Source organism: Alosa pseudoharengus, unplaced genomic scaffold (genome assembly GCF_046254945.1).
Source record: "Alosa pseudoharengus isolate Yale_2024_CS ecotype anadromous, Long Island Sound unplaced genomic scaffold, YU_APseudo_1.1 YU_APseudo_1.1_scf_1, whole genome shotgun sequence".
NCBI lineage: Eukaryota > Metazoa > Chordata > Actinopteri > Clupeiformes > Clupeidae > Alosa > Alosa pseudoharengus.
Genome location: NW_027468564.1, coordinates 58,662,034 through 58,685,135, shown reverse-complemented (window position 1 = coordinate 58,685,135; position 23,102 = coordinate 58,662,034). Strand labels below are relative to the sequence as shown.

The 23,102-nt window shown below is 43.0% G+C and overlaps 1 protein-coding gene across 3 annotated transcripts; it reads right to left on the bottom strand.

The window, feature by feature from the left end:
- Positions 1-41: 41 nt before the first annotated feature.
- Positions 42-22,792, bottom strand: mark1 (MAP/microtubule affinity-regulating kinase 1). Of its 3 annotated transcripts, XM_076295666.1 has the most exons (19): positions 22,224-22,792; positions 16,670-16,873; positions 16,007-16,060; positions 13,195-13,243; positions 11,781-11,846; positions 11,610-11,680; positions 11,379-11,435; positions 10,997-11,233; positions 10,697-10,816; positions 9,098-9,197; positions 7,489-7,601; positions 7,223-7,379; positions 6,926-7,107; positions 6,724-6,821; positions 6,034-6,183; positions 5,300-5,557; positions 4,182-4,208; positions 3,155-3,199; positions 42-2,421 (listed from the first exon to the last, which is right to left on the bottom strand). In XM_076295666.1, the coding sequence occupies exons 1-19, from the start codon at positions 22,272-22,274 to the stop codon at positions 2,079-2,081; spliced, it is 2,382 nt and encodes a 793-aa protein (XP_076151781.1). In that variant the 5' UTR covers positions 22,275-22,792; the 3' UTR covers positions 42-2,078. The 3 variants fall into 3 exon arrangements, with proteins under 3 accessions (XP_076151781.1, XP_076151790.1, XP_076151798.1); XM_076295675.1 differs by lacking the exon at positions 4,182-4,208 and having other exon boundaries at positions 22,224-22,791; XM_076295683.1 differs by lacking the exons at positions 42-2,421; positions 3,155-3,199 and having other exon boundaries at positions 3,235-4,208; positions 22,224-22,789.
- Positions 22,793-23,102: the final 310 nt, after the last annotated feature.

Sequence of the window (23,102 nt, the reverse complement as noted above, 5' to 3'; positions counted from 1 at the left end):
TTTGGGTACTTAAACTAAAAGACGAACAAACACTTCAGAGGTTCCTTTCAAGTCTCTTTTAATAGTGTGCATCAGTGAGTTCAGACAACCAGTCAACTTTTTCATGGATGTTTTTTTTTTTTCAGGATGGTAGTGAGGGGAACAGGGAACAAATCAAGATATGGGGTATAGGGGGAGCTATTAACTTATTCATGACTTTTGATCACAGACCACTGCCATCTGGTAAGGCAACAGAAAAAGTGTTCTCCAGGTGACAAAAGTACCATCACAATAAAAAATAAATCAGTGCCATCCCAACATCACCCTTCAAACCCGCACACACACACACACACACACACACACACACACACACACACACACAGTCACATACATACATTACCCACACACAGCTACGAGTAGGGAGAGGTTGGGGGTACTCACAGTTTAAAACCTTTACATATTTCTTCTCTCAACTGAGAAAAAGCGCTTCAAATAATAAATGGACTGTACTGTATTCCTCACCTTCCCTTCCTGTCCCTTTAAGTGTGTAGCGTGAGCATTGCTTTTCCCTCCTGCTCAGTACTGCTATAGAACAGTTGGTGATAATCCCAATACAGACTTTCATTGCACATTTCACCCTTTTCACTTAGTACAAAGGAATACCATACACTCAACTCTAGTGGTTTTACATCAACTCTTCCGCCAGGCTTCTCTCCATCACTCAGTCTGAAACAATGGAGACCAAATCATTAAAATGACACCTCCTACATGGGGAATATGCTTGGGTTTCTAACTTCACAAGGGGCCAGGGTGCAAAGACAGGCAGAGCAGCAAATGAGAAGGCATGATGTATGGCAGGGGGGAGGAACGGAAATCCAAGGCGTTCTCAGCCAACAGTTTGAGCTGTAGGCTCCAGGGCAGCACTAGAAAGACAAACCCAGCAGTGAGTAGTGTGAGCACAGCTTAAGGTCAAATCAGAGGCCAGTCCTACTATAGTATGCCTACAATACAGTACCATTTATAGAGTAGTCTTCAGTGTTCATTAAATATTCAGAAAACATTAAATATTCAAATCAAGATGGTCCCACATAAAAGGGGAAGAAGAGGAATGCCATTCATGTTCAATGCCATGTCAACATAAAACATTCTCCTTTTGTTTGTTTTGTAGAACCAAAAACGTACTACAGATGCATTATGGGTGGATGTAACTGGTGTTTGAATGTGACATGCTAACGTTTTCAAAAATACTGCTATCCAACTGTTATTTTTGAGGACTAGGCTCCATATTTGAAAGTAAAAAGTATTTTTTCTTGTGAAAAACATTAAAACAATGCACTAAAAAGATGCTAATCATGTCATGAACAGAATCAAAATAAAAAATTACAGTATGACGTTAAAACATACAGTTCTTTTTTCTGTACACAACCCAAAGACTATACAAACACTTTCAGACATAATGCTGAAAGCACCTTGTATTATACAACTCTATAAACAGTCAAGGTTGACAAAAACATTCTCTAAATAACCTGTACATATGGAAAAAAAGTATCTGTAGAAGTCTGTGGTGGTTGCCCCCCCTACAAAAGGTAGTTCAAGCGAGAGAACTAAGAATAGCAGGCCATCAATACGGTTTATTATTGCAATGATGGTTGCGTTAGCCTCAAAAGTAATAAGCAAGGCTCTAGGACGAAGGGCAAACAAAGGGCCGTTCAGTAAACTTGGGACATGACCAGGAATTCAGCTGGATTCAACTTTGATCAGAAATGAGTAAAGATGATTCTCAACTAAGCTCCTGGTTCATCCCCTGACTTCACTGGACAGGGTATTGACATGCCCAAAGGAACAGCCATAGTGGGGATCAAGGGTCAGATTCTGGAGGGAGCGAAAGGTTCTAGGAACTTTTTTCCCCACTTACCAACCCCCACACACACACACCAGTAGCCTGAAAAAAAAGCAGTAAACTGAAAATGGCATTCAAGTCCTCTGCTACCAGCGAGGATGGAAAACAAGTGAGGAACCAGGGCATGTTGCACCCCCCCATCTCTCCATGTCTAGCTTCATAGCTCTTCTTCCATTTTTTACTGGGTCACTTTCTCCCTTCAGAGCTTCAGCTCATTGGCTATTTTGGAGGCAATGTTTTTGAAGGCGATGGAGGTGCCAGATATTCTCTTGAAGCGCACACCGTTGAGCGAGAGGCGGGGAAGCTTGCACACCTCCATCTCCCATTGGACCAGGCAGTCCTGCCGGGCGTCACCGTGGACACAGAAGAGCAGAAAGCGCTCCCGTTGCTCGTAGTCACAGTTATTGGCGTCCAACACCTTGCGGATCTCACGCATCATGTCTGACGGCTCCATCGAGGAGGTGGTCTTCATGCTCCAGGTGAAACGCAGGGAGCGCGGCTTGGAGTCACGGCCATCTTCCTTGGGCTCACCGGACGTGCTCCTACAGAGGCATGAGGAAACACAACAGGACACATGTGACTCTCTTACACACACACACACACACACTCATAAACACATGCACACAGAACTGGAGGAGTAGGGATAGAGAAGATGAATAATTAGACTGATGACACGCACGCATGCTCACACACACACACACAAAATGGTCCAGCCAATAATTAGGCTGTGACAAAAAAACTACAAGAAAGACAAAAACACCAAAATTAACAAAAAGTGACAGACAATTACTAAACAAATATACTAAAAAAGATAGCAGCTTTGATTCAAACCACATTTAGAAGAAATTATGCTAATAAACACGTCCATACATGTCTCCAATGTTCTGCAAATGTCAATCAAAGATAGCTCTTCCATTTCCCACCAACTATGCCTGGGGCAGCAGTAGGCTACATCGCTTTATAGCATGAGAAATCCCCACAACCACATTTTCCCAGTCCTATATCAAATACCCTCAGCGAACCAGCACTATGGACAACTACAAAATCAATTATATTGAACACTTACAAAAATAAAGGGCAAATGAAAACAACAGCAGCCTTGTCCTTTTGATACACACACATGTCTAAAATGGTTTTCAATAGGAGTCAGTAAGACTTGCTTGAATGGTAAGGTAATGGTCATTTCTCAAGAGGGAGAAGAGGCAGGTTGTTGAGGGCATTTGGGACAGGCCCTGGGGCTCACAGTTTGGTCTACGCACAGGACACAAGTCTCACCTCAGGCTGTCAGTCCTGGCTCTGGCTTCACCCTCACTGGGAACCCTTGGAAGCAACCAATTAAGAGTTCAATTCCACAGACAAGCATAACAAGGTATATGCATGCATTGTATACCTACACACATGCGTCGTTTAGAATAGCCAACACCTGTGGGGAGGATTGGTTAGTTTGTAATATACAGTGATGAATATAGTGTATAGTAGGAATGCTTTCTTCATATTTGTTTGATTTGTCAATATCTCCTTACTGCTTTAAAATATTTAGATTTGTCCAATTCACAGGCTCTCAATCCTGGTCCTTATAACCTCCTGTGTGTGGTAAGTGTAAGCATTTTATTTTCCACTGTTTTTTTGCCATTTTGATATTTTATGTGCCATCTCCCAGAGAAAAAAAGACACAAGAAATGAGGCAGTGTGAAACAGATTCAAATAAGTCATTTGAAAGACAAGTTTATTGTCATGTTAAAAGGATTTATCAGTAATGAAATGTCTTGTGCTCAAGAGCCATTATTCTGAAGCAAATTGATTGATGAGTGGTGATGATTACACTTCTGTTTACCTTACCAGTAAAATGTTCTTGCTTTGTTATTTTTTTGTTATTCCTATCCTATCGTTTCACTTGTCAAACTGAATTTCATCAAACTACATTTTGGATAGCAATTTGGTTTCTACTCAGAAGTATTCAGTTGTTGGCTCTATGATGTCTAAACAGTTTTCATCTATCCAGCAAAACAACCTCTACATGAACCCATACCCCATCGTTTGCAATAGATCTCCACCATGACCACACACACACACACACACACACACACACACACACACACACACACACACACACACACACACACACACACACACACACACACACACAACCACACACAGGCAGGCAGGCATGGGATATGCAGGCTGGTATAATGCAGGTTAAGAAGTACTGCAGGGGCAACAGAGTCAGAGGAGGTCATTAAGTGGGCAGGAGGGGGTGGCAGGGCAGGAATGATGGGGGAACATGGGCGTGGTGGTGTCCTACCTCTGAGTCACCCTGAAAGAGAGAGTTCTAGAACACAAGAGAAAAGAAGGCATCCTTAAAGCCACTTGAAGCTCATTGAAGTACAATGCTTAGGAAGGTTCAGTCAGTAAATATTTTGTCTGAGAAGGGGAATTTTCCAGAAACAGGGTTGGGTTTCAATTTCAATGTGTTGCACCAAAAACATGTGGCATCTAATTAACAGCCAAAATGCTGTGCATCCAATGCTATAGACTGCTTTAGGAGCGCACAGGGCATCCTGACAGCTCCACATCAGCAGATGCACTGTGACTAGGGGAGAGGAACAATAATGCTAAATAAGATGGCTCATTGCACTTCAAGCAAACATATGCAGTGTTGCAAATGTATATGCAAATGGTGATGCTGCAATCCTATTATAAAACTCTTGATCCTTGTGAAATAATTAGTGATAGACACTTTTCTATACTCTCCATTAATTGACCTGTGTGTCATGATTAGCTCAGGATCAAAGAAAAATACAACAAATGTCCAAGTAATTACTAGATAGCGTTATTGAGACTCTACAGTTTAATCTGTCTCAGATGCTAAGATGTGGGAAATGCATTGCTTACATAAATAAAAGGCCTTCAGTCGATTTGTATAAACAACAAAATAAAATGTAGTAAAAGGAGAAAAAAACTGAATGGCTGGAATGCAGAATATAGGGAACAACACTAACAGCACCAACAGCACTAGTGTGAAGAGACCTCTGGAAAAGATGAAGAGACCACTGCACATTTTTCTGATGTCATCCTACGGTTGCTGAGTGACATATGAATGAGTTGACGGTCCTGTTCAAATTTGCAGCGGTCATTTAACTTTGAATAAGAGCAGGGGGGCTGGACCTGGGGTGAAGTGGAGTGGCAGTGGCACACAGTAGAGATCAGTTGGCCAGCACTCTACACTTTCTGCTGATGCACCCCTAGGCCTTCTGCTTGTAATATGAATCAGACTGAACTTTTACAATGGTGAGGAGAACATTCCAGATGCACTGGAAATACAAGTCCACTAGTACTGAGGGCACACAACAAAACATCAGCTGCTGCACGTCGCTGTTGTCTGGAAGAGCAACGATTATGGTGTAAGGGCTCTCAACTGACCTGCGCACAAACTTGGAGGTGATCTTGCTGATGATGCCCGAGGAGGTGCCGCGGCGCGCTTGGGCGAGAGCTCCAGTGTCGTGGGACAGAGAGGGCGAGGCGGGCGGCCCGTTGTAGGTGGCACTGCGTCGGTCCCGGAGCTGCCCGCCGTGGAAAGTGCTGCGACTGGACGTGCCCCGTGGAAACCGTGTGCGGTCAGGCGTGCTGCTGCTGATGCTGTGGGCCGAAGGGGAGGCCGTGGGGGCGCGCGTGCTCGAGCTAGAAGTGGACGAGAGAGAGAGAGAGAGAGAGAGAGAGAGAGAGAGAGAGAGAGAGAGAGAGAGAGAGAGAGGCGAGATAAAAAATAGAAGAGAGAGAAACGACAGAGATGAAGATGATGGCAAACAGAGATGGTCATGGAATTCCATTCTGCCGATATAGACTGTAGGAGATAGCAGATGGGATATAGGTGATAGGAGATGGGATATGGGAGATGGGATATAGAAGATAGGATGTAGGAGATGGGATATAGGAGATGTGATATAGGATATAGGAGATGGGTGATGGGATATAGGAGATGGGATATAGGTGATGGGATATAGGAGATGGGATATAGGAGATGGGATATGGGAGATGGGATATAGGAGATGTGATATAGGATATAGGAGATGTGATATAGGATATAGGAGATGGGTGATGGGATATAGGATATAGGAGGTACTGATAGGAGGTTGTCTGGTCCAATGTGGCCTCACCCTTTGTACTCGGCGTTGTCCTCAATGGGAGGCAGGGGGGACTTCACAGGGTGCCCAGAGGCAGACATGGACTTCATGTGGCGTGACCGTGTGGATGCCATGCCTGAGGATGGGGATGTGCCACTAGCTGAGGCAGACATCTCACTTAAACTGAGAGAGAGAGAAAGAAAGAAAGACAGAAAGAAACTATGTAAGAAAGGCTGCCAATACATGTCTTCCCTATTCCCTGTAGTGAGTTACAAACAACCTGGTGTCCAAGATCGCTACTGCCGGTGCCACCCTCCCTCCTGGAATATTTCACTGCTCCTCAATGCCACACGAGAGCTATTGGACAGCCTCATACAGTGTCCCTAGTATCTTACTGTAGGCTGTTCCTTGTATCTTACCTTGTATCTGTCCCTAGTATCTTACTGTCTTACAGGACATTGGCAGAGAGGAGGTGAACTATTTACACTTATCATGTTATTACAAAAGATAATAACATTATAATGAGGAATTGCACGATATGATAGTCATGTATCATCATATGCACCGCATATCTCCCTTAGTTCAATAATCCCCACAAGTGCAAGCACATACACACGCATACATGAAGAGCTACAGTTTCCTTATTTTAATTCTGTACAATGGATATTGTTGAGTGAGTGAGTGAGTGAGTGAGTGAGTGAGTGAGGGAGGTCATCAGCATACCTGCTGTCCTTGCCGTTGGGAATGGCCGAGTAGCGCTCGGTGCTGGAGCGCTCACACACATACGTGTTCCTCCGCGTCATCGCTCCTGCTGCACTGCTCTGTTCACACACACAAACACAGAGAGGAAGTTAGATCCAGCCACACAACCACACCCCTGCCTGATGTGGGCCACATCGTCCCACCCACGAGAGTGTGCACCCACCCCTGAGGCTGTGGTGGACCTCCGGTGCTCCTGGGTGACCAGTGGAGAGGCGGCCATCTCTCCCTTGGAGCTGGAGGTGGGCAGCTTACGCCCATTGTCCCAGTCTTCCTTCTTCTCCCCCTCCACACTGTTGGCCTGCGCCCGCTTGGTGTAGGACACGGCTGGGGGGATGGAGGGCGCCACTGCAAGACAAGAGCCACCGCAGTTAACCGACTTGACCAATCTCGCCTCGGACACCAGGCCTCTCTATGCGCACTAGTTACCGTTGTGCTTCATGCCAAAAACGGTCATGCTCACCATAATCACTATAGCGACGTTGCTTCTGACTGGCCGATGTGCTGCGCTGGACTTTTGAGGTGTGGGCAGGTGATTGGCCAGAGCTGTTATTGAGGTCACTGCTGGGTCGAGTCCTCTGGCACAAATTGAGGTTGGACAGTGATTCACTCCCCTCAAACTGGACACAAAAGACGGACAGTCAAGCACCACGCCGCTTACAACAGAGTATCAATGTGATTTACAGCCGCAGCCCGATGACTCCCCCCACAGCACCACTTTCCACTGACCTCAGCGTGTTTCCTTCCCAGCAGCAGGTATGTGGCCATGACCTCATCATACTTCTGGCCCACGAGTGACTCTGTGACCTCATCCTTTGGGAAGCCCATAGTGACCATCAGCTCTGTGTGACAGGAAAGGCAAACAGAGAGATCAACAGAGGGACAGGACCACAGTACGAGTACGAGACAGAAATTGAGATATGTTTCATGTAACGTCCAGACTAGGGGTCTCAAACTCAAATGAGCTGCCAACGTCATCTGATTGGAGGGCCGGCTATTTCTGAAAATGCAATGTTCTTTTTTTCAAATACCACACAAAACTGCAAACAGAAAGTGCAAGTGTTTTTATCTAGTTTTAGACAACTGTACTAGCAACCTTAGCTTACAAATAAAATAATGATAAAATAAATATTAATACAAATTATAAAACAAATGAAAAGCGTAAAAACAGGTATGTGTGTGTTTCACACCAAATAAAAATATTTTCCTCTCATAACTTTTTTAAACCTGGCAAACTATAGGCGTCAGGGTTAAGAAAGCAACACCATTGCATTTTTATATCAAAATTTCAAAAGGCCATGGCTTTAAAATGGTCAGAGATAAAGTCCTACTGTAAATGTAAAAATCTTTGTAAATTTACCCATCTAATTTGCCACTGGATGGCAAGCACCTCAAATTATGCACCTTTCAGTAAATACTGGATGAATATATTTGAGCAGGTTTACTTTCCTTTTTTCATATTACCCACATAACAAATTAACAGAAAAACACCTAAGATGTATACCAACACCTAAGATGTATATGGTTTCTAAACCACAGGGCCTACAATAAAGTATTCTGGTCAAATCAGTTCCTATCGCGGGTAATCTGAGTACCCAGAAGTTCACATCATATTGCGGGTGACTTTGTAGTTTAGAGCCCTACTTCTACTAGCCCTGCTGTCTGTACCACGTCCATTACGGACACTATCATCACGATTACCACTGCAACCTCCAAGCTATGTTGGGCAGAGGGTCGAAATAAGCATGGTATGCTTAGTGGACACAGTCGTATACACGCAGACGCACCTCCATTCAATAGAGTAGACGATCGATCATAATCTCCAAAAGGATATTCTCCTTCAGATTTAGAATAGGTGAATAACATAGCCTACCTAAGACTTCATCACACGTAAACGTTTTTCAACATTTGGTGTAGGCCTATTTCTGCTTCAATTTATGCAACACTATAGCCTGCATCGCTTTCGCGTCATTACAAATGCACGTCTTTGTGTTTCTCACGTGTAATACAAGTATTTCCTGAAAACTTTGCGCAGCGATTTTGGGTTTGAATGAAGCTCTGGATGTCTAGCACATAGTGGAGCAGAGTACAAATGAGATTTGTCACTGTACTTGGAACTATCGTCTATTTTAATCAGTACCGTTGTTTGTTGCAATTAAAAATAGTCTCAAGAGCCAGATTACATTATTATTTTGACATACGTCGCGGGCCGGAATTGGGCCAGACGCGGGCCGGATTTGGCCCGCGGGCCGGGTGTTTGAGACCCCTGGTCCAGACAATGTCAAGCTAACGGAGGGGTTGAGGGACCAAGGCAGGGGACAGAGAGACTAAAGCAGACCTATTCTGTCTGGATCTTTGAAGTCGGGCTCTGGTTCAGTGTAGGGCTTGAGTTCCTCCTCCTCATGGGCCACGTTCATCCAGCGGTCCTTCATGATTTGCTGAAAGAGATAGTGTAACAAAATGACACCCTTAATGTTTACACATTCATAAATAAGATGGCTACAAGCAAGTGTCTATCATATGTCATATGCACCCTAATGTTTGCCTATGTGAAAAAAATGCCTGAAATACACAAAATACAAACACGTCTCCACTTCAGTTCCATCTCAATCTCAGAAACAAGACGATACAATTAATTTAATAATAAAAATAGTAACTATAGAATACAAATAACAGTATACAAATTAGGGATGCACGATATATCGGCGGCCGATATATTATTGGCCGATAAGTGAAAAAATGAAAATATTATTATCGGTCCGATAACAGAATTCTGGCCGATAATTTGCGCCGATATTTTTTAAAGTCCTAATTTAGGCCTACGTAAGGTCCGTCTGGCTACACTGAGCTACTTGAGCTTGGTTGGCTATACTTTTTCCTCAATATAATGTCAGCGTTGTGAATGTATTTCACCACTCTAACCAAATCTGTGGATATGCGTTCATTTGGGAATCTGTGCATCTCAAAATCGTCTCGTGAATGGTCCGCCATTTAACCTTACCAGAGCGGAGCTCAGCCCTATCTAGTGCTGGTGTGTTTGCACTTTACCACGCTGATCGGGGAAACAAATAAGCAAACTCGTTAGTGGGACGAGTACATAAGTAGGCCTAGTTCTAAGTTGTGTTTTAGTATTATATTTGCATTACGTTAGCTTGGGTTGTGTATTACTACCTAGAAATATGCTAACCATTCCTGCTTCAGTTCCAGACAGGTCATCATAATAAGTTATTAAAACCTTCGGGGCTAACACCTTTCATTTCTGCTGCAGCAGGTTGTGCGCAACAGAGTAGACGGACATAAGATACAGTCTGAGGAGTTGCAGCTTTATTCAGTTGAAACTGAACATAAGTTTCCCTCACAAACTCTGATTTGGTCACTATACTGTAGCTTATTCCCAGCTGAGCCGTTTATGAGCGTTTAGTCCTAAATTAAAACGATTCATACTCTCTAGCCACTCACTCGCAATTCACTGACGTCAGGTTCACTTAAAGGAGCCACACATACTGTAGGGCTAGGCTACTGTTTTGTTGTTGACTGCCGCACTATTGAGGACTATTATGAGTTCTGTCCTATCATTTGGTGGTAGGTAAAATTACTGCAATAAAATTATGCTTATTAAATGCTTTCCCCAAATCACTTTTCACAATTTTTTTTCAAGAGTAATATTATCGGTTATCGTATCGGTATCGGCCACAACAAACCAATAAATATCGGTTATCGTTATCGGCCCTAAAATTCCATATCGGTGCATCTCTAATACAAATAATTCCAACATGATGTAGGAGACCTAACCAGCTATCCAGCTACCAATACAGCCTAAAACATAAATGCCTGCTCCACACCAAATGTAAAGCCAATGCAACTGTAAGCCAGTGTTAAGTCTCGTCTATAGGGTTCCTGTGTGTCTCTGTCCATCTGAGTGGCAGCATGGTCATACCTCCAGGCTGCCCCGCTTGCCAGGGTTGAGGACCAGGAGTTTCTTCAGCAGGTTCTCACAGTCTGTAGACATGTAGAAGGGAATACGGTACTTTCCCCGTAGCACCCTCTCTCTCAGCTCCTGGAACACACACACACACACACACACCTTTAATTGTTTAGAGTTTCAAGTTGTAACTGTTTTTGTTCAGATGAGTAGTAAGCAAACAAGTGTGCAGTAGATAGGATCACTGGTTTTCACTGTAGTAAAAACTGCCCAGTACCATTACCAGGGCAGCACAACTTCTTAAGTGCTACTGACCTTGAGATTTTGTCCATCAAAAGGCAGCGAGCCGCTAACCAGCGTGTACAGGATGACCCCCAGGCTCCAAACGTCCACTTCAGGCCCGTCATATTTTTTGCCTTGAAAGAGCTCAGGGGCAGCGTAGGGAGGGGAGCCACAGAATGTGTCCAGCTTGCTGCCAATGGTGAACTCATTACTAAAACCAAAGTCGGCTATTTTAATATTCATGTCTGCGTCCAGGAGCAGGTTCTCAGCCTGGGAGAAGAGTGGGGTAGAAGTTGGAACAGGAGAAAGAAAGAGAGAGAGAGAGAGAGAGACAGAATATATAAGAAAATAATGATATTGCAAAACAGTCCTGTGTGAGGAGGAGACAGGTGCCAGTATCTGGTGGCGCACTCACCTTGAGGTCTCTGTGAACTATCCTCTTTTGATGACAATATTCCACAGCTGATACAATCTGGGGAAGACAGTAGCACTTCAAGCATCCATTCACACTGAACATTTCAATGACAATAAGATACATGGCGCTACACAGAGTAATAGAACATCCATATGGCTTTCGTTCTTTGTGTTGTTGTTACAAAACTCGAACTTTATAGACCAAGATGCTGAATGTTGTGTGTGCGTTTACCTGACGGAACTTTGCTCTGGCTTCTTTTTCCTTCATTCTCCCATGTGCAACCAAGTAGTCAAACACTTCTCCTGGAGTGGGCCAGAGTTCAGACACAGAAATCAGCTGTACCGTTTCTACATGTCACTACCCAATGAAATAGACAATGAAACACATAATATGCGTCCTTACCTCCACTGGCATACTCCATTATTAAATAAAGGGTCTTCTCCGTCTCAATCACTTCAAATAATTTAACTGGGTAAACAGAGTGACACAATAGAGGATGGATTAATGCTGATTCGATCACAAGAGACATTACTGCAAATATTTACAAATACCTTCATACAACATGCACACCATAATCCCATTAAGGTCCATATTCTGGTTAAGGCTCTTTTCAGAATGAGGAGTTTACATGTGGAGTGCAGCAGTGTTGAGCTACGGGAGTATTCCCTTTTACATGACATACTGCAAAACTTCCAATCATAGCGAGACTATAATAAATGCATTTTTACGTACATCATACTGAGAAATGGGTTTTCATATCCAGGAAAATGCACGCATGCACACACCTATAGTGGCAAAATACTGAATGTCTCCATTCACATTCATCTCATTAAAGAGACAGGAGACACTACGGAGATAAAGGCCCGGGAAACTGCAGTCAATTACCAAGAGCTTATTTAAGGACTACCTCGAGGACAGACAGAGAGAGTGAGACCAGACATTAAAGTAAGTAAGAGTAAGTGGGTGAGTGAGTGAGTGAGTGATGAGAGAAAAGCTGTGTGCGTGCGGGCGTGTGTGCGTGCGTGTGTGCGCCAGACAGAAGGAATGGCTAAGCCTCTCAGCACTGTTTTCAGCTTGCTGGAATTGAATTAGTGTCTCCTACAATGTAGGGGTAAGCTTTTGGAGAGAGAAGCAACAGGCAAGGCTCGTTGTCTATCTGTTTTGGAGTGGACAATCACAGCTCTCAACCTGAATTATCCATCCCAGCACTCTTAGAGCCACAATCTACTGCTTGGCTAATTCCTCCAAGATACTCACATGCTGTCAACTAACTGTATCAACTAAAGCACACAGCTTTGGACCACAGGGATGCCCTACAGACCCGTAATTTAAACCAGTAGTAGTAAACCAATTAAAAATGCAATCATCTCAATCCCGTCACTTATGATCTGAAATAGCTTTCTGTGCAGTACAATTCAAACGGTCACATACATGATGTGCAGATTTCAGATGGATTGTCGGTGCACTAACTGCTTGATTACACTCTTGGACTAGTTGCTGTAGTTGTAGGATTTCCTAATGGAAGGAAACAACTGCTGGACATCATTAATATTGCTGTCACCTGTTATAATCAGTTTATCATCCCTCAATTTGCTTGAACTTTCTCACATAAATATCTCATGTGGTATTATTGGTCACTTCATTGGTCATTTGGTATTATTGGTTACTTCAGAGTGGCAAGTTTTACATGGCACAAATGTTTTAGGGAGCTGCATATGGATGAGAGACTCCTCTACTGTACGTAATGCTCATCATAATCAGGTCAAGCTAATGAACAAGGGGAAAAGACAAACAACAAAAATGGGAAAGGTCTTACCAATATTAGGGTGATTCAAGATCTTCATAATCCTTACTTCACGAAAGAGCTGGTAAAAAAAGAAGACAGAGTTGTCAAGAGTAGCTGCTGCAGTAAAAAACAGTCTGGTGTCATTGGCAACCCAAAGCACAGTCAGACTCAACAGTCCATCAGTAATAAGTATCATAATAAGATAAAATATAAATTATCCCAAAACTTATCCCGCCATTCCGTGAGACCGACAGGCAAAATCCACCAGCAACCATGGACTGTAGTACCACTACAACTATTCCCATCCTACCAATGGCTGAGAGTTACAAATAGACCTAAGCAATGGATGTCCAGACCTCCATAGGTCATAAGGGGGGCATTTTCCCATCTATACAAATACACCAAACCTAGAGACCACTCTGGTTTAAAAAATGCCCTTTGAGGAGATTTGAAAGAACCCAGAGCAGATGCTGTTTTGATATTGTAATTGATTGGATATGTGTAAAGCTGTTTAAGAATTGCAAAAGAGAAAACAGCAGAGTGATCACACTAATGCATGTTTGCCATTAAGACAAATTATTTAAGGCTCCCATTTCAGTTTTCTATAAAAGGTTCTACACATTCCAAAGGAAGTGAATGTGGTTTCCAACACTAGAGAGAAGGACCAGGAACAAGGACTGAGAACAATGTAGCGACACATCAATTTATCACATGACAATAAAGACATCCCCTAAGGCAATAGGTTGTTGGAGAATTTCTGGGGGAGCTTGGTCCTAGGAGACTCGGTTATAGACTCTGTTTTATAGAATGTAATGTACACTACACTTAATGCTTACACAAATGTGGCTTATTCAGAAAAAAGTAGACATGATGAATATGCTATGACGGATGCAACTGTTAGATGACAGTGAGTGTGCAACAGACAGTCCAGCTCTACGCTTGGGAGAAATAAAGCAGCCTAATTTTAGGATACTTAGGAAATCAAACAGCATTCGACATTCAGAAGTTCTTCTCTTTCTCCAAAAAATATGTCTGTCTGGAGTCTCTCTCTCTCTCTCTCTCTCTCCCTCCCTCTCTGTGTGTGTGTGTGTGTGTGTGTGTGAGAGAGAGAGACGTGTGTGTTTGTGTGTGTGAGAGAAAGAGAGAGAGATGTGTCTTTGTGTGTGTGTGTGTGTGTGTGTGTGTGTGTGTGTGTGTGTGTGTGTGTGTGTATTTGGCAAAACATTTTCTGACACACACACACACACACACACACATTGGCTTTCCTTGACTCATTCAGTGTGCATTCTTTGGCTCTTTTCAGCACAGGCATAAGCACAAGGGAGTTGCTCCTCACCTCTCTGTCTATTAACTATGGAACAGTGAAGCTTTAGAGAACATGCGGGATCATAGGACCAGGTGACTGAATGACACAGCATGCAGATGCAAGGAACTGAAGCATACAAAAATGAATGCAAACGTGTGTAACTGTAACAGTAAAATTGACCATTCGTCTAGGGTGTCAACATACAACTACAAGTGACCAACTAAGTAATTAAGACCACAACGTGGGTGATGAGGGGATGATGGGTGTATTGATCAGAATCCCCCTCAATTTAAAAGTGTGTTTGATCCCTATATCTAAAAAACACTGCATAGTCTTAAAAGGACTTTCAGGAGAAATGACAATCATCTTGCTAACTTATCAACATTCTTCATTATATTGCTGCCTAACAACCTATCTGTCAGAAGCCAGAAGTGTTAAAATGAGAAATTCCTTAACTGAGAAGTGGAAAGTTACACACACAAACCTCACTTCCCAGTTGCTGGAATAAGCCATTACCAAACGATGCCCTGTGTTACGGATTTACTCTCAACTCTCCCTACACGTCCCCACTGGGTCTGACATCTGACATCTGACTCCCCCTGTCCTGTGCTAACTCCAATTATGGTGTCAACATTACAGATGGGCCTCACCTGGAGGCAGACAGAGAGGTGGCACAGAGACGTCTTGAGTCATCACAGTGCTCAACTCCACGCTGGGGAATTCTTAATACGGTGAGCCATATGGGAAACAGATGCTCCTGGGGATTTCTGTCCCATTAAACACTTCTGACCATGAAGTCAGTGATACTCAAGATTCTCCAGATCATTACTTGCACAGTGTCAGTAATTCTTGTTATTGAGTTAATGCTGGTCGCTCATGGCACAGTTCCTCATGGTTCTGATGCAAAATGCTCAGATGACACAGAATCTCGGGTATCCTCGCCGCCCCTTTCAGGACTTTCCTTAACAGATGCTTCACCACTTGAGGCTATTCAGCAAAATGCATTACAAGGCAAGCATTGTATAACACATTGCACAAAATCCTACTGTAGATTATGAGAGCTATGCAAGCAGATGCAGCTGTGAGAAAATGAACAAGATGAACACGGCTGACATAAAAAAATGAATGCCAAACCTGGCTACTTCTACAAACTTCTACTACAAACACTACCCTCCCATCAGTCTACTAAGCGTCCCCCAGGACAAGCTCAGGAAGCCATGACTGACACACAGTGGTACCATGGCAACCATTGGCAACTCTGATGTCGTATGACTTACAGATCCAAGGTCACAAACAGGAGGCTATCCTGGATGTACGCAAACGTTCTAATGGCTCTATTCCATGAAAAATGGCCTCCAGGGAGAAACCAGATAATACTCATGGTGTCTGGGCCTGAACAGTGCTTTGTGAAAAATTTTACAGTGCAGGGTACTGTACTGGTGAGTTGGTGTTGCTGTAAACGTCTGTAAACGGTTTGTTGTGACTGCACATTATGGTCACAGATGTGGGGAAAGAAATGCTAAAAGACTTACTTACCTTTTGTAGACTAGTTGGGTTTAACTGTGTCTTGTCAATTATCTTTACGGCTACCTGTGGGGTAGACACAAGGAGGGGGATTTTAAGGAGCAACAATACACACAAACATAAACAAAATAGCTAAAATACAACACTCTTCACATAAAGTGGTTTAATTTCTCATTTAACACAGTTCAGATATAAAAGCTTTCATTTGAAATATACATTTGCATAGTTCCAGTACATGCACAGGGATTTTAACAGTGAAAATGTCACAATGAAAAAGTGATGCTGCTTCCTTTCATTGCCTCTAGGGTCTATGCTAAACCGTATAAGAGCTGCACGGACACCATGGCATCCTGTGCAGTGCAGCCATGTGATGGTGCGTCTGAGTGGCTTACGCAAGAGCAGCTCTGTCCAGTGCTCTGACCAACACACTGACGTCCACAGCATCAATAATACAGTCCGATTCCTGCAGTACAGAGTTGAGGCCTGGCCTCTCAGCTTTTACACATCACACATGTTAATGTTGACACACGCGTGCAGAGGGCAGGTGTGCTAGCATGCCTACCCCTTGACATGATTCACCTGACAGATTATGAGGGATGCTATTAAATCACTGTTCACATTAATGGACACAGGTTATGGATGTTTAGGATAACTCTGAACACTTCCCAGACTCACCTCTCTCCCTGTCAGCAAGTGGCGTGCCAGTTTCACTTTGGCAAAGTTGCCCTTGCCAATAGTCTTCATCAGTCGATAGTTGCCGATGTGAGGCTGCTCATCTGTGATGGAGGTCACCGAGTTCCTGCACCGGGGCAGGCTCTGCCGACTGCCAGACTTGGTGGGAGGGGCGGGCGGCTCTGGGCCGCCATCCACGGATGTGTGCTGTGGAAATGAGGTAGACATCAATGAGACAATTTCTTCATTACATCAGAGACACTCCCTGCACCCCAGAGTAAGAGAATCTGAGCACTTAAGCAGGTTTTAGAGGCAGGATTTAACACTCAACACAGAACACAAACTTATTACGTCGTATTACGTCGCTTAACTCCACCAAACCAACACAGCATCGCTGTGCACTGTAGTCTACCACTGTACTATTAGAGTCATAGCTGCATAGAAGCACTGGGGCACAGCTAATTAGCACTGATACAAATTATAGTGTAAGTTGTTGAATCATCTAGTAACTCATGTTATGAAAGCTGAGATGGGAGCAGCACAATGCTGGCATACAGAGATATAAGAGTCACTCTTAAAGACCCAATTCATCTTCATGAGCCTACTGGTGGAAGGCTCCCATCTCAATATCAGGTCACATTTGCAAGAAAAGAAGAGTAGGCCTAGTGCTCAAATAAGAGTAGTCAACAACCTTTTATTTGAAATCTGCACTGTAGCTAGGTTTCGTGCCCCTAGTGAGTGTAATGTGTGCTCTTCCACTTGGGCCAATTGTTTTGTGGATATTTAATGGTGATAGTAGTGCTCTCAATATGCAGCACATGCAGCCTATTCACTCAAGACCTAAACATTTTAAAATAAAATTGAAGGAACCTCACTGCAGATGTGAGTGGTCACATTTCTGACAGATGGGTGTGGTTTTGGGGCCACGCCCCAACACATCTGCATCCAGGCATAGACAATCCAAGAGGGTGGAAAGATGTTACAAAACTTATTTTTCAAAACAGATAGATAATAGATCCTATAAAGATTTTTAAGAGACCCCATCATTTTACACAGAACTGTGCCATGTGTATTTTGAAGATATTAGACACCCGTTTTCACTAGATGCCTATAAGGTAAACATAATTATGATATACTGCCAAAGAGTTCCTCCATTGTGAGCTATCAGACAGCAATAACCCTTACTTCTCTGTTGTAGAGGGTCATTACGCTGATAACATGGCATGACACTGGTTTGTCTATGTTGGAATTAAGAGGAATGGCATGTCGGTAAACAGACATGGTAACAGAATTTCCTCAAGTCTTCACAAAGACCTCTAAAATAGCTCAAGGGGAGAGAACACATGGGCATCTAGGACTTTGATGACCACCACCACAGTCAGTGTCATGATCTACTGTGTGTCCTGCAGCAGAAGCAGCACTGGGTGGGGCTCCACGTGTACATACACATGCACACACACACACGCACACACAGTAGTCGTGACGCAGCTCCCTACTAGATAATTGGATGGGATCAATATTAAATTGGAGCGCAAGTATTGGTAGGTAGAATTGATAACAACTAATAATTCATTTAACAACTGACAATCCCTTGAGGTGAATTTGATGCACACTGACAATGTTCCGGTCCTATCCCTGGTCCTAACCCACAGGCCGACTCCTGACTGACAAAATCATGAGTCTCTTCAAACACATTTGCTAGTATTCATTGTGAGAACTAATGATTTATAGCTATGATTTACAACAAGTTCATCAAAACTAGTGTTTGTCTGATGGACAAGATCATCATCCATCATCATGGACAACAGTCAACAGTCATCATGAAGTTGAGTCAGCACAGACAGCGGGAGGCACCCTGCCATACTGTATCATTTCAGTGGCTCTGCTAGAACACATCACAAGTTTGCAACAGTTCATTCTGAACTAAAGAAATTACAGAGGAGAGCATGTTTAAAAATGAGTTCTTCTAATTTTGTGAAAATATATTCCTCTACTCTATCAAAATATGACACAGTAAAACAATTACTGTAGTAATAGTTGTTTCAATCTGAAAACTATTCACCAAAGCAAAGGGTTACTTTTTCCTGGGTCGGTCTGATCTCCTCAGAGCCCCTCCTGAATGTCCACTCAAGGCCAGTTCCTCAGATTAATCATAGATGAAAACATTTTCAAATTTTCTTTTACTCTAAGTGACAGTTCTACCCAAACACAAAAAAGTTGCTATGTCGATAATCGCCTATAGAGGATCGCTAAGACAATGGCAGAAGTACCGCCATTGTCATGTTATGAGGTTATGTGCCATCAAAATGATTTTGGAGAGTTATGTTAAGGTAAAAAAAGACTCTTAAGGATGCCTTTAAAATAAATTGTCCATTAGTCATTGGAAATGATTTTTGATGTTATGACATGTTTATGTCTGCCCCCCTTGCTCAAGGCTTCATGTGTGAATCCTATTATCTTACAGATACAATCTGTAAATTAATCTTACAGATACATCTTCATTGGTATGGTAACCCAGATAAGAAGTCCAATGTAGAGTCCTTAGTATAACACTGGACTAAAGTGAAATATATCCTTTGGTCAGAGTGGAACTGTCCTCTTCATAACATACTCGACGGAGGAGTGCAAAAAGTACCGGTACTCTTCTAGGACATTCATGACATTAATACATTGACACTTGCCAGATAAGTGCTACCCAACATTTTCAGAAGTTAATGAGATTTATTAAACGCAAACTTGTATTTCAAATGTAGTTGCCTAGTACTACACTTCCAATGTGAACATGAAGAATTCTGCAAGTCATGCTCATTGAACAACTGAAGCAGCCATACATTGAAATGTAATTTGGTCCACTTGGGCCAACGAGGCTACTATGCCTTGTATCAAGAACAAGACTTTAGTACCTTAAGTACCTTAAGGTTATAGCCATGAACATATTGCCAAACAACTCCTAGGGCCAGGCCTCATTGGCAGAATTTAATTTAATTCATGATAACCTTAATGTAAGGTGTACCATATTATTTATTGATGCAACTGCCAATTATGCACCTTTAAATTATTTACTGTCCCCTCCGAACAAAGGATACTATATTTCTGATTGCCAAGAGAAAAAGCGGAACCTTGTTTTAGGAAGCATCAGGACCCCTGATGGTGTTTTGTACAGAACAATCTGATAAAATGCCTAACTTAATCTATGTACGTACAGCCTTTCATATACAAATTACCATGCCACTCAATTTCAAAGAAAATCAGATTTTCCCTAGTCTGTTTCTGGGCTCAAAAGAAGGAAAGATCAACAACTCTGACCACTTGTTTACCAGACGTCACTAGTGTGCGTTGGTCCCCAGCCTGACACAGAGAGTGTGAGACAGTGGCTAGAGACGTAACGCTACTGAGTGAAAGTGTGTGTGGGGTAATAACTACAGGAGAAGGGACTTAGCATCCTTTCCTGGAAGGGCACCAGAGGCACTTCTCCAGGCCTTTCTGAAGGGCGCTGACACACCAGCAGCATTCCGGTGTTAGCATGACAATGAGCGCATTGCCTGGACACAGCATTCCAGAACGGCACATTAGCCAACCCCCTATCCTCCAACCTTCCAGCCAGCCACCCCCACCTCTGCCCCCACCAGTGCTGTCTTTAAAAGGCCTACAATCTCCTCGACTCCAGCTAGTCTTATGCAATTGTGTCAGAAAGCCTTGCCAATGATATGCCAAGCTTCAGTGAACTTTCCTTATAGTTTCTCTCTGCCTCACCACACACAGTGACTCACTCGCTCTCACAAACACTCCTGAGCACTCAAAGAAGTACACATGTGCACTACTGTTCAGTGAGTCACTTATTACTGTCTTACTGTCTAAGGTTTGAGGTGTGACCTCAGAACAAGTGATGATGGCTTTCTGCAAAAGGTGACTGTGTGGCTATATCTTTCCCAGAGAGATTTCCGAGAGAACGTTTCATTGATCCATGGAGCCTCACGCAGGACCTGTCTTTGCATAAAGGACAGAAAAGTGCACAGTCATGGACTTACACAGCCAAATCAGATACCCTTGGCATTAAAATGTTAACAACACAATACTTCACAAACATGATCCCATTTATAATGGATAACTATGTTTAGTGTACACGGAGGATATCGCTATACTGCTCTGCTGAGGTAGGAAATTTGAAACAAAACATTTCAGTTTATCCACAGTATTGATCCAATGGGATAAGCAGGTACTGATATCAGCCCAGCCCTCTGTGCCCCAATCGAAGACATCTGAAGTCAACAGATTTCTGAAAGCAGATATCAAACAAACATTGACAAATCTGTAGTGTGAGTTAAAAGGAACATAAATAACACAAATAGCAAGGTAAAAACCAAACATTTACATCTACACTGAGACTTGAAGTACTAGCCACATGAAATAAAAACGTGTTTCAACCCTTCTTTCGGTCCCAGGTCATACACAAACTGCCCAGACCTACAGCCTACCATCGACCCGAAAACTCATTCTGTGCTCAGTGCACAACAGTATGGGGCAGAGAGGAAAGGTCCATCCCAGAAACAGGCCCACTTCAGCATACTAACACACAAGCCCCTGTTCTGTCACCGCACTGCCCTCAGCGTATAGTTCCAGTGAACAGAAAAAAATACCATCAATCATCAACAATGACTGGGATATCCTACTACTATAAATGATAGCCTATGAATTTCAGATTTTACCGCAATAAATTGAATAGGCTACTTCATCGGACAAAACCAGTAGTCTGAATTTAAATTCTATTTCAATTCATGCACTAGATCCCAGTGATGGGCGCGTGCATCAGTGAACAGTGATCAGTGCGATTAAGCGACGTGATTATAATATCTTCGATTTAGATGAGGTAGCTGATACTTTCATTCTGTTTGATACATTTATGGAACTGGAGGCCTATGGATCACATTCTGACAAAAGTGCCACAAAGCGAACATTTGCACATTAGACCTCAGCATTAGTATTGGGGGAGTAGGCTAACGTTGTGTACCAAGCAGAAACAATGAGGTTCACTAAAAACTTAGGCCTATGTCAAAAAGCATAGTCATGTGCAATGTGAATTTAAAAGTTCACACAAGCTGTGCAAACAGGACACTGTTCATTAGACGTAATGTTTCCATGTTGAGGCCAACCAGCCCCATCATCATCAGAAAATAGCCTCTATCAGATTTGTTATCATCGATGGTGATGATGAAGAACTTACACAAACACGTCTGGGAGTTTTTCGAATGCCAAACTCTAAAAATTGTGCATGGGGTTCAGATTAGATTATCAATGCACCACTATAAAATAACGTTGATTCATTCGAAATCGGCAAAAACCAAAGGGTCGCAGGTATCGGCGGCTAAATCATCAGCTGGCAGGCTAGCTAGTTGGCCAGGCGATATTGAAAGCAAACCTCCAGCTTGCTACAATTAACATTACGGTGCAGCGACATCACTTCAATTGCCACTGGCTAAAATGTAACCAAACGTTTTTCCTTGTGTATATTATATCCTGGTCATTCAAACGAGAAAATGAGTAACATTCCTGCACTTACATTTTCGGTATCGCGTTCATTCACAGTGGGCAATGGCGTTCTGGTCGACATTTTGTGCTTTCAGGCCTCTTCAAAAACACCAAGGCAGCGTAGAGAACAGCAGTAAGCTACTAGGGAGGATGATATTTTTCCTACTCCAGTTGCTAGACCACCAACATTCCAACCAGACCGACTGATCGGTAATAGTCCAAACTACATATCCATCTTCTGGTACCCCTCGCAGTGGGCTACTGGTATGGGCCTTGCCTGATAGATGCGACCCAGGTACTCAGAGGAAGCGAATAGCGGACTCCGCGTAAGATGAGTTTGAAATGAACAGTGCGCTAAGCATTGATCCACCCGGCAAACACAGCTAGGAAGAGGGGGGCATTCTTATTTGAAGCCGTCTGTGAAATTCACCCAACCTCAGCTCTGTTGATCGAATGCAACGTTTGTTTAGTTTGTTGATGTTGTTTTTGGTCGGGCTGAGCGGTGCAAAGTGAGAAAAAAAAACAGTTTCGGCTATATGATCAAGATGTTTTTCTTTCTTTTGAAATGTTCGAAATAGCCTTATTCAAATACAAACCGGGGGTCGTCTGTATGCCAATTCCCCCTTAAATGATATTTGTAAGTGAAATTACAGCAAGGGTAATCTGTGTTTATCTGTTAAATCTGAATTTTGTGAAGCCTACTACTGCATCTCTGGTAGCGCGACATCACCATCTATTGGTTTGGGGTTTTTATTGCGCGTTTACGCGCGATTCAAATCAACTAAAATGGTATAGGCTAGGCTGTATCACGAGCGAACCGACCTTTGACCATCATCCTAAAACTTCCTAAGATCTAAGATCACACATTTTGACAATATTAAAGGTATTACAGGATTTGTTTGTAGCTAGG

Excerpts from the sequence above, each read along its gene's own strand:
- mark1 (XM_076295666.1), bottom strand. The coding sequence starts at position 22,274 with ATGTCGACCAGAACGCCATTGCCCACTGTGAATGAACGCGATACCGAA. Across the intron at positions 16,061-16,669 it reads ACTTGCTGACAGGGAGAGAG|GTAGCCGTAAAGATAATTGA; the intron begins GTGAGTCTGGGA and ends TCTACCCCACAG. Across the intron at positions 7,108-7,222 it reads ACGTCGCTATAGTGATTATG|TGGCGCCCTCCATCCCCCCA; the intron begins GTGAGCATGACC and ends CTTGTCTTGCAG.